General features: G+C 36.7%; 1 protein-coding gene across 20 annotated transcripts in view; it reads right to left on the minus strand.

Moving 5' to 3' along the window:
- Positions 1-8261: 8261 nt before the first annotated feature.
- Positions 8262-12280, minus strand: part of DOCK9 (dedicator of cytokinesis 9) — a 115046-nt gene continuing 111027 nt past the window's right edge. For 12 of the 20 annotated variants that reach the window (XM_026853516.1, XM_026852588.1, XM_026853010.1 and 9 more), the window contains one exon: positions 8262-9491. In XM_026853516.1, the coding sequence (XP_026709317.1) occupies positions 9369-9491 (123 nt within the window). In that variant the 3' untranslated portion in view covers positions 8262-9368. Of the gene's footprint in view, positions 9492-9994; positions 10003-12280 lie in introns of all 20 variants that reach the window. The other 8 variants (XM_026853259.1, XM_026852762.1, XM_026853940.1 and 5 more) reach the window with 2 other exon arrangements.

Raw genomic sequence — 12280 nt, forward strand, 5'->3', positions numbered from 1 at the left:
ACCAGGAGGCCTGAGCTCTGATAAGGCCACAGCAGCTTGTCTTGTCAGCAGAAGGCCTCAGGTCTGATAAGGGGAGGATGGTAGCAGGGTTGCAGCACACTGTATGTGCTAGTCTGCTCCTTGTTATCCCAGCAGGAAGAAAGGCTGTAGCCGTAAAGATACCTTCATGAGAAAACACAAACAACAGGTAGCAAACTTCCCTATGGTTTATGGGGGATGAGGTGAGCAAGACTAAGTCACATTGTAATAGCTGAAGGATGTTGTGGTTTAACCTCAGCCAGCAGCTCATCCCCCACCCAGTGGCATGGGAAGAGAATCAGAATGGTAAAAGTGCAATAACTGGTGGGTTGGGATAAAGGTAGTTTAATAATCAAAACAAAAGCCACCCCCCTCCCCCTGTAAAAAAAAAAAAAAAAAGTAAAAGATTAAAAAATACAACCTTCCCTTTCCTTCTTGGTCTCAAGTTTAATTTTGTCAAATTAATTTCCTATCGCACAGAGTCAATGAACTACAAAATAATATCTAAATTTGTAATTTCTGCAAAGGAGGAGGATAGCTGTTTGACCAGATCTCTTCTCCTGTATAAGCCTATTTTATTTCTTTGCTCTTGCAACTCCCAGTGTGGTGTTTCACACCAGTACTGTGACAACAAGCATGTCATCACCCCACATGCCTTCTCTCAATATTGGGACAATATGAAAGTTATTCCAAAGTTTGTGCTCATTGATCTCTTGTGAAGGAACAGTAGCAGGCCAGCACCTTTCGGTCAACTCTTACTATGCTCTGTTTCAGTTTTCAGGCCTGTAGATACCAAATACCTGATAGAAATAAACTTATGTTAGATTATAATGGACCTATGAAATTATCTTCCTGCAATAACATGGTTTTGTCACTGTTACTAAAGATAGAACATATCCACTTTGAACATATCTCCACACTTAAAAATTTAACTTTTGACCACCTGTGTAGTAATTAGGCTATATTGCAGCTAGTATTTCAGCAAAATGTCTTAATATCATAATGTATGAGGTATATTTTTTCCAATCAATATCTTAAATTTCTTAGCAATTTTCTGTACTTCAGTTTTTATTTCCTCTTCTTTCCACTTAAAAATCTGGTGTTTGACTGCCAGTATTTCATCATTATCCTCAGTTTGTCAAATTGTCAGATTTCCCCCCCCCCCCTCCATTCTTGTGAGACCCCACCTGCAGTACTGTGTCCAGCTCTGGGGCCCCCTACATAAGACCTGCTTGAGAGGGTTCAGTGAAGAGCCATGAAGATGATCGGGGGGCTGGAGCATCTTCCTTATGAGGACAGTCTGAGAGAGTTGGGGTTGTTCAGCCTGGAGAAGACTCCAGGGAGATGTTACAGTGGCCTTCCAGTACTGAAAGGGGTCCTACAGGAAAGATGGGGAGGGACTCTATCAGGGAATGTAGTGATAGGATGAGGGGTAACAGTTTTAAACTGAAAGTGGAACTGAAAGATGAGATATAAGGAAGAAATTCTTTACTGTGAGGGTGGTGAGACACTGGCACAGGTTGCCCAGAGAAGCTGTGGCTGCCCCCTCCCTGGCAATGTTCAAGGCCAGGCTGGATGGGGCTTGGAGCAACCTGGGCTAGTGGAAGGTGTCCCTGCCCATGGCAGGGGGGGTGTGAACTAGATGGCCTTTAAGGTCCCTTCCAACCCAAACCACTCTATGATTCTATGAAAAGCATTTCCTCTCTTGCAGTCATAACTTTGCATCCAAATAGTAAATTTCTTTTTTAAGCTTCTAGATTTTACCAGTTGATTTAACTAAGAAGCTGAACAGACTTATTCTCTCCCAGTTGGTAACAAATATCATCAAGTTTTGACCTCTGCTTCCTAGCCATGTACCAAAATTCAGTATGGTAATTATTTAATTATAATAATCTATAATCCAAATCAGCTGTGTATTTTTAGGTAAAATGTTTTTCTACAAGCATATTGTAATAAGCATATTTTACTATTGGTTGGGAGTCATCCCTAACAGATCTGCAGGGCAAGTTAATCATCTAGTGCTGAGTTTTAACAACACAGCTCTTGGCCAACAAATTGCTGCCTCATTCTTTACCAGCTGGTGCATTCCTGCATTTCTATTTCAGTTCCTATGGGTCAGAGTTATCAGTATTTCTAAAACAGGTATCAATCAATTTTAGTGTAGGGTGTCAACCTCCCCTAGTTTATCTCTCAAGTAAATAAGTAATAAAAAAAAAAATAACCAACCCAGTCACTTAACTACTCTAGGCACATTTAAATAAATTGTTTCAAAACTTTATTACATATTTTTACTGTCTACTAGCACAGTGTGATGAGAAAATATCTGACTGTTTCAAATTATGGATGCAGAACAAGGATCCATCAACGGTGATGGAGAAAAACGTTTTAAGCAATCTGAAAAAAAACCCACTTCAACAGGCTGCTGCTGAACAGAAATTTTCTTTCTTGTCACAGGCCTTTTAAAAGTCTAGATAGTTCTGTGTTGATAATTCTTCCATTGTATTAGACCAATTATTAAAGGTGTTTGTCCACTTATGTGCCTTGTTATTGATTACTGTGGTTAAGGTGACTACTAAAGCTTCACTAAATCACATACAGCTCTGGACTTGTCTCTCCCCACACAACATTCAGAGTTCTCCAAGTTACAGGATGAGCAAGAATTAAAGTTTTGCTTAACTAAGGTTCTTTTTTTAGTTATCTGTACGTCCTTGGGAACTTATCTCTAAACACCAGCTTGAACTTACTTATTCAGTGGTTACCAGCACATAGTTTGTATATAGTTTGATAACTGTTCTAGACTGGTAGACATCTGTTTTTCCTGATACACTTGAAAAAATCTGATGTCTCATTTTCATTAATTTGAAAATTATGTCTGTGTAAAGCTGGTTAAACCTCATACCATTTCTTAAAATATTAAATGAAAACTAAACTAACCTAAAAGAATATTTATTTTGGAACATAAGTGTCTATCATCTGCAGTTCTGTCAATTTTGTTCACAATTTCCATGTCCCCCATCTTAATTTGCCGAGTCAAACATTGACATTTTTGGCAGTCTGGTATCACAGAGACAAACATAAAAAGGATTATATAGCACTAGCTACAAAACCCATCCCAGGAAGCTACACTTGCTGTTCAGGTATCCAGTGTCAATGAACCTAACAGGACTGAGAGACACAAAGTTTAAAGGAACAAACAAAAAAGGTAATTTAAAACCAGGCATGCGTTGGCTAAATTAATGCAATGTTTTATTAAACTGGATGCAGCAAACCTGCACTCTGTGGCTGCATTATCCAGTATTTGGGGCAAGAAATCACAGACATGTCAACACAAGACAGAAAGTAAGTTTCTCCACCCAGATGTTGGCTTTAAAATGTATGGTATCCCTTCAAGTGCCATGCAGTTGTAGCTAAGATCGTCATCCAAACCCTCAAGCTTGATCAAACTAGCAGCCGAATCAGCCCATGCATACAAAGAGAAAGATACTCTAAGGATTCATGATGAAAGATTATTTACCTAAATCCCTTTGGCCTCCTCTTTTCTCTCTTTCCAGCTAGCTAATCTTTTATAGTGTAAACCAAACAGCAAAACAACCATGCAGCTAGTAAAGCTTTTGGTTCTTTTTCATCATTCACAACAGGTATCAATTAAGCAGGGTGTAGCATTCCCAAGGTACTTTACTGGTATCTATTACACCTTGTTCTCGTAGAAAAAATAATTATGAGTTTTGCATAGAGAAAATAAATTATAAAGCTCCTCCTTAAACAGAAAATGCTAGCAAAATACCCATTATCTATTACAGTTAACTTAAAAGGGAAATACTACCTAATCAATAGGTATACCTTACATTAATTTATTGTGTCAAGACCAAAAGATATTTGGAGTCTAACTGGCTTTTAAATAACTCATTATGCATTTAATATAATACTTCAGAAAGGAAAAAGCCTCCATCAAAATATTTTAAAGGTGTTAAAGAGGTCACTTCTACAAATATCAGAGACAACTGTAGTCATTATCTGCCTAGTGTTTCCAGTTTTTCTGCCCTTTGTCCAAGAAGCTGCATGACTCCTAGTCTGAGCACAAATAAATACATTTTTCATTTCACAAAAATGACAGAACATTAGCTTCTCCAAAGTCTTCATGACAGAGAGTGACTTACACATCTTCTGAGTACTAAAAATAAGTCTTCTCGCAAAGCCAAAAAAAGATAAAAGAAACTGGATATTAGAAAAAAGCTTTCCTGAGTTACTAGTCTAGGTGTTTTCATTAAGAGCCAGATTTGTCTAAATACAATTTTAAATGATTAAATTTATTTAAATACTATATGAAAAATATTTATAACATTATGGTTGGATTTAACATTATGTTTACCATGTGCATCCTGAAAACTACCAGCAAAGACCCCCAAGACCACATTACAAGATGCTGCTGTATCTGTAACTATGGCAACAGTAAGCTAAAGCATGCTCAGCTTCTTGAAAAAAGACTTTTGTAGCACATGTATGAGAGGCCCAGTTTCCTGATTCATCTGTACACCCCCTCATCGCTACTTGCCTTAAGCCCAACTTGCCTCCTGTGACTTTACCCCTTCTCCTCTGCAGTACATGCAGTTTTCTTTCTGCAATACACTACCTACTCACAGTATGCTACAGAGAATACTATCCTCTGGGGAAGGAAGCCATATTATCACTTATTGAGTTAAACTGATGCTAATTTATTGGCCACCCTGTGCATACTGATTGGCCCGCAGGAGAGCTAGTCATGCTCACACTGAAGCACTTCCATAAGCAATGCTATCTATTTAAATCTATAACCTCTGCCAGCCAGTATGATGGGTAGATAAAAAACCTGGATCATAATAATGACCCAAAAAATTAAACAAAACAATATAGTATCTGCTGGTGAAGTATGCAAGAAAGTTGTTCTCTCCAAATTTTCTGAAACTGTGCTCATATTAAAAATCTTGCCTGTGCATGTTTAATGCATATTGAAATTTTTAAAGCTTCAAGAACAAATTAAGTATAACCACTCAAGAGAAGCCAAAATATTTTTAGTAAAAAACAGAGAAATAGATTATAATACTGTCATACATAAAGAAAAAAAACTATACAATTATTATATAGTAGCTACAGAAAAAATACAAGAAACCAAGGTAAGGTAGGCAAGCAATTGTTTTTAGACAGCTTGGCTTTAGCTAATTAATATCTATATCGTTTCATGTATAAGACACTACAGATGTGTGTCACAGATATAATTCCCTTAGTCTATGGGCCACCCCTGTAAATGTCTCTTGAGTTCATTTAGTCCATGACTTTGAGCTCCATCTGGCTATGGTGATCACTCAGGACCTTCTAATTCCTGACTACTGGCACCAGTATGCCAGCTTTGGAGAAACCAGCTGATAATTTGCTCACCTGGATGATGGCTGGAATGTTTCTGCTTATCTCACAGCTCACTTAGTGATCAGGTGGTGTCTGACTTGCTTATGATCCCTGTCTCTTCCCCTCTCTCAGGAAAAGCTTCTTCCTCCCTTACTAATGAGTTGACTTCTGCTTTCATTGTTTCTTCTTGACTATCGGTGCAACTGATATAGTTGAGGGTTGGGTCCCTGGTTTGTATGGGCCTCCCCCGTTTGTACGTCTTCAGATCCAGATAACCTCCTCTTCCCCTTGAGGGTGCTGAATAGTGCTCGGTGAGCATATGTCAAGCCCCAGCATAGGGTGATAAATTGTTTCTCTGGCATAGCCAGGGCATCCTTTTTTCAATCATTCTATCACTTCATCAAGATCCTGCACTTTTTCAGGGGTGAAGTCCCAGACAATCAGAAATGACAATGCTTCTAGGTATCTGCCCATATTCTCACACGTGCCTTGGTGCCCATAACCATACTGCCTTGGGACATACCTTTATGTGATATTCCTAAATAGTTGGTTAACCTTAGGAAAAGCTAGAAATATGTTCTTGAAACATGTTAATAGGAGTATTTCAGTTTCCTAAGGATGCTCAAGATACTGAAGAATTGTAGTAAAAAGGGAGAAAACATCTACCCTGCAGGAAAAGGGGAAAGTGCCCTTCACTCCCTCCATTGATTGGTTCTCAGAGGAGAAAAGAGAAAAAGTATATTTGTTAATTGTCTTCATGAGTTGGTTCCTGAAGTAAAGGGAAGGCAGCAATGCAGGGCCCAAATACTAGATGAGAGTCAAGGCCAATGCTTTTATCATAGTTCTTCAGGCAACACACAGCCAAGTGCCAGTACAGCAAGTGGCAAGTCAAATACAGCCTTTAACAAATTATTAACAGCAAAAAAAGGGGAGCATGGCATTGATCCAGTAAACCAGTGCCAAGTAAATCAACATTGTGGCCAGCAACTGTTAAACACATAATTGTAAGTTTCCTCTAACATGCTGTGGTCATATCTGTTATCTCAAAACCTTCAAGCCCCACACTGGGTGCCAAAAAGGACTGTTGTTGTTTAATGTCACACAGCCACTCACTCACTTCCCTGCAGTGGGACAGGGGAGAGAATAAGAAGAGTAGATGTAAGAAAACTTGTGGGTTGAAATAAATACAATTTAATATGTAAAAAACCAAAACGAAACCAAGAAAAGCAAAGACAAGAAAGACAAAACCAAGAAAAACAAATTATGCAAAAAAACCCCAACTACTCACCACCAGCCGACAAATGCCCAGCCAGTCCCCAGCTGCTGCCCTGGCAAACTTTCTCCATTTTTTTGCTGAGAATGGCATATCTCTCTGGTCAGTTGGGGTCAGCTCTCCTGGATGTGTTCCCTTCCAACTTACTGTGTGCACCCCCAGCCTGCTTGCTGGTATGGCAGTGTAAGAAGCAGAAAAGGCCTTGACACCATGTAAGCAAGCACTGTTCAGCAACAACTAAAACATCCCTGTGTTATCAACACTGTTTTCAGGAAATCCAAAACATAGCCTTATACCAGCTACTGTGAAGAAAGTTAACTTTATCCCAGACAAAGCCAGTACAGATCTCAAGTCATTATACGTAAAATAACCCATACTAGAACTTCATTTACATGCAGAAGTAACAACAGAAAAGTGTGGCTGATACAGAATAAATTATTCAGGAGATAAAACCCAACAATTAGAATCTTAGCATAAGTAACACAAAAACCCCCCCATGAGGGTGTGTTCTCTCGTATGAATGCATCATGTAAGATTATAAACAAGATGTCTGTAAAGCACATGCCAATCATTAATACTACCCTATGTAATCCTATGTCAACCTTTGTCAAGGACATCTCACTTTTTCACAGGCCAAGCAAACAAAAGTTACACATATATTTAGATGTATATAAATATATGTAGATACATATTCAATTATGAATACATACTACATTTGTAGGTTGGTTAGCAGATACAAGTCCATCAAGTTGAGGTCTCAGTGCAAAATCTGTGGTACAACTGTAGGAAACTGTCAGTTCTGTTCCCAGGGCAACAGGGAAGTTAGAAAAAGTAGGGTAATTGCAAGAAGACACCATGATGTACACAATTTCTATTAATATATTGATACAGAAATCTTCCTGAACAGCAAAACAACTTTACAGAATATTTTCTAATAATGAAATACCTTTTGAGACTTACTACACTGACAGATAACAAAGCATTCTTACACCCATTTCCACAAATGAACACAAAGTGAAAGCACATAGGGTAAAGGGGGAGAAAGGGGACCATCTCTCAACACAGCATTATGGATTTACTGTCTAGAAGTATTTATCTCTGGCTGTTTTTTTAGTAGGGTTTTGTTTGTTTGTTTAAGGAAAATAATTTTAAACAAACAGGAATTTTGTTTCAGAAATATAATTGGAAAAAGCAGTTATGCAGCATTTCACTGCCAGGATGAGCTGTTTTGGAAAATCCTTTGATGAGTAATGGCAACATGAGTTTCATGCTATGCTATAGAAAATGATAGTAAACCTTGGGTCGTAAGAAAAAGATGACTTGTCCTGTCATGTGCTGAAAAGTTTTGAAGACTTCCTAACATGAACTGTGCTGGTAAGTATCAATGTTTGGTTACTTTAGCACACTACTTGAGTCAAATGTGATGGATCTAAAACTTATGTCTTTAATAAACTAAATTCCCTCTACTGACAAGGACTGTCTGCATGTCATCTCATAATTAAGTTGCAAAAAGCAAGGATTTTTTGATCAAGCTTTCATCTTTCCCCAGTCTCAGCAATAAATTTAAAATAAAAACCAGAGCACACAGTGAGAAAAGTAACTACCTTTTTCTTTTTAATATAGATGTAGTACAGAATGTTTAATTACAGCAGGACAGTGCTTCCAGTTAAATAAAATTAAAAACCTTTATTTCCCCCAAATATAAAATTACTAAATTAATGTCTTAAAAGAATAAGAATATGGAAAAAGCTTTAAATTATACCACCATTTACCACAGTAACCATGATCACCAAATTACATACTCCATTGCTTTGGCAAAAAAGTTTTTTTCTTTTAATAACTGCATATAAACCTAACATAGCAAAGACTGTATACATCTTTATATTGCACTTACTTATATACAGGAATAAATGAACTGTAAAGTCTGCATATACTTGGAATGAGCAAATTTTCACAATAAACTGAAAGCAGAAGGATAAGAGCTGGTATGAATATTAAAAAATGCTTAGAAATGTCATACATTTATGTACAGACTGTATGGACTGTATTAACAAACAATATGTACATAACATTTTACTACTATTGATATTGTAGTATAACTCGGTGTTCATCAATACAGACCTTTGGTTGTATTTAGTTGTTTAATAAGATCTAAGCTCACATACCTCCAAAATGCAACAAGGTATAAAATAAAGCACAACAATTTGCCAAATGGTACAAAAACTACTACTGTCAATTCCATTAAACCCAAAAAACTAGTGTCTCTGTCTAGCCCCAAAATAGTTCTTGTACTTGGAATCAATCTCTATGTACCATACACAAAAAGAACATCTGAATGTTACATATCTGCAAAATTACATCCTACAACACTTTTTTGTAATGTGCAATTCATTAATAATACTTTCTAATGAAAAAGAGAAATTAACTTCAACTTTATAATTTCCAACACGCGCTTCTGCAATGACATTATGAATACTTTTAAATGTTACCAGCAAGATTAGAAAATATATGTGCGCCTCCCTTACTCTAAAAGACTATTACCAGTAACTGCTATTTGCTAAGTGTGCTCAGACATTCATATGAATTATGCAGCTTGCACGTGCCCAAAATTTAGCTTCAAAATCATCCTGAGTTTGCACACAATGAAGCAAATCCACATACTTTTAAAAAAACAAACATACTTTCTGTTACAAAACAATCATGCAACTGAAGAAGAACTGGGCATCCCGTGAACTGTTGTGCTTGTTGGAGTTCCACTTATGGCGTTGAAAATGTGTAGCGAATTAGGCATAACACTGGCCTTTTCTTCAACAGGAGTAATCTTAAAATGGAAAACATGTATTTAACAAAATGTTACAAAATGACACAAACATTTCTAAGAAAGCTAACCGATTTCATAATGTGCTGCTTAATTTCAAGTACTTTCTCAATTGCACAGAACAACTTTTTGAGGATGGTTAATCTTTCCAGCCATTCTCCACTAGATTTAAGGGGGCAGCAGTTATTTCTCCAACATGAGTTCTCCTAATTTAGGTATTATACCGTCCTCTCTAGAGGAAGCTTGGATAGCTTCTCACATTTATCTTGTTGACTTTTCAAAGGGAGTTTCACGACAATAGGCATCCTTTTGCCTTTTATAAAATTTTCTTTTCTTGACTTAGATGTATGATTTGAGCATTTCTCACCAAAAACTATTGAAGTACCAAAACCAATTCATTCTTAACAGCTATACATTTAATGATGCTAAGATTAGAAATATTGGAAAAAAAAGAAGTTATATAAAGATTAGACAAACTAAGAGCAGAAGTAAAGAAAACTAATTACCATCCCATCTGATCATATTGGCAAGCAGCAGAGGAGAAAAAAGAAAAATCTGTTAAGATCCTTTTCTATATTTTTTAATAACAAACTTTTTTCAGTTGTTTAAAACCCACACTATTATAAGACAGCTAATAGTTTCTTCAATTATATTAGAACAAATATTGTGAGAAGCTCTTTTTCTAAATACAGAAATAGGCAAGCACATAAAGGTGACACTTAAAGATTTCAGTGAAGAGCCTCATGATTCTAAGCCTTCGGGGGAGTGATCAATCTAATTTAAAAAGAACCCCAACCACCCAACAACATAGCATGTTTCAATTATTTACAACTAATTACATTTGTATAAAAAGAACACAGTGATAGGCTAATAGTACACATTCATGCAGTCAGTGCAGTACTTTCATATTCTGTTCACACAATCTTAGATGTATCAGTTGTTTGCCCCTTCTTCTCTTTGTTTACCTTTAGATAGTGTGAGTTACTCCTGACGTTTCAGGCATTACATGCTTTTTCTTAAGATCAATCTTTGGAAACTCACACACACAAGCATTTTTTAAACATACATATCTTGCATTGAGTTCAAAGTCTTTTTTCTTGTGTACAAACTGTCATTATATCCTTTTATTTTTTCCTACACCAGAAGGATATTAATATATTTCATTTATTTTCCTTATAATTAAATTACTTAACCAAAATGTTTCCTCTCTTTTCTGAAGGGGTCTTCTGTACAGCTGTCTAATTCTCCCATATATCTTGTTCATCTTAATCAGCCGTCCAATCAGTTATCCTTTCTAAAATCCTCTACTGCTTTCTGCATTTCAATACATCACACTGAAATACAGTCCAACTGGCCCTTTTCTGTCAGCTAAGCAATCTCTTCTCCTGTTCCAGGGATATTTCAAAACTGTCTTCCTCTACATGCATATCTGATAGACTGTTATTTTGGGGGTGGGTTGTTTGGGGTTTTTTTTTGTTTGTTTGTTTGGGGTTTTGTTTTTTTCTTCTTTTTTTTTTTTTTTTTTTTTTTTTTAAACCCACACCAATTCTGACAAAATGGTATCACTCCCTACAAACTTTGTTTCACAATATTCAGTCATTGGTGGTTAAAAAAAAGTTAGTTTTGTGGTGAACTTTTCCCGATGAGAATGAAAATAAACCCTAATGTGCTTGATGTATTCTTGTGCTTCACCATAATTACATCAGGGCACAAAGCTACTCATAGCACAGCACTTGAGAAAAACACATCAGGGAATAATGGAAAGCAAGAAAGCACATGATTAAACTTCAGACATTTGACATTTTTGCACAGAAAAAAAAAATCACCCTAAAAGTTTTGGACACCATCTAAGCAAGGGTAGAAAAAAGGCAAATCTTTCTTAAGATAAGCCTATGGAAAAGCTGTAAATCAGCAAGCTGACCATCTTTTTGAGCAAGTATTTATCAGATAATACAGTAATTTAGAGATATCAACAAATAGTAAATGGGTAAAGCCATTGTACATCTGAAGGATGCAATCCTGAAAAAAACCTGGAAGATTAACAGAGCGTTTAAATGTCAGCTAGACTGAATGCCTCAGGTAGGTCTCAAGTTTGCTATTTGCTGTACAATTCTGAGTAAAGCAGATAGTTTTTGTATGGACAAGAGAAACTCAGAGCTCCTCTCCTATCAACTGGTTACCTAGACTAGGATGCATTCATTCCTAGACTAAGAAAAGTTGCTATTATGGTCATACATCTGAGGAAGTCTCATAGACATGTGTATTTGTAAAGTAAAATATTATCAGAAAACACAGGTATTTTTTGCGGGCCAGAAAATACAAGTCTTGAGGGTTAAGTACTATGAGTCACTCTATGGCTCTGGGAAAAGATTACACAAATAACAGCAGATGAAAGAGAAGGAACCTGAAGCGATGAATAAAAATGTCAATAAGGCAGGGATCAAGCATGAATCTTCAGCCCTCCCTGTCCTCCTGGAAATAAAATCCTTGCCTCCAAGGTCAGGAGACATTTCTACCATAGATCCCAGATGCAAGGTTCTACACCTCACTCCATGAGAGTTCTGGTTTTTCTTCTCCCACATCTCCAGCTTGTCTGTAGTGGATTCTCCTCAAGAAAATGTGTTGGAATACCTCTTCAAAGATGTTTAATTCTTTGTTGCAAAAGTAAATCCTTATACCTCTAAAATTTAAAGAAAAAGGGCTAAACCTGCAGATCAAATCCACCTATAGTTACCAGGAAGTATAGACTAAAATGAACTTTTTGGGTCACTGAATACAGACTCCTATAGCCA

The sequence above is a fragment of the Athene cunicularia genome, assembly GCF_003259725.1.
Source record: "Athene cunicularia isolate RWA chromosome 1 unlocalized genomic scaffold, athCun1 chr1_part1, whole genome shotgun sequence".
Taxonomy (NCBI): Eukaryota; Metazoa; Chordata; class Aves; order Strigiformes; family Strigidae; genus Athene; species Athene cunicularia.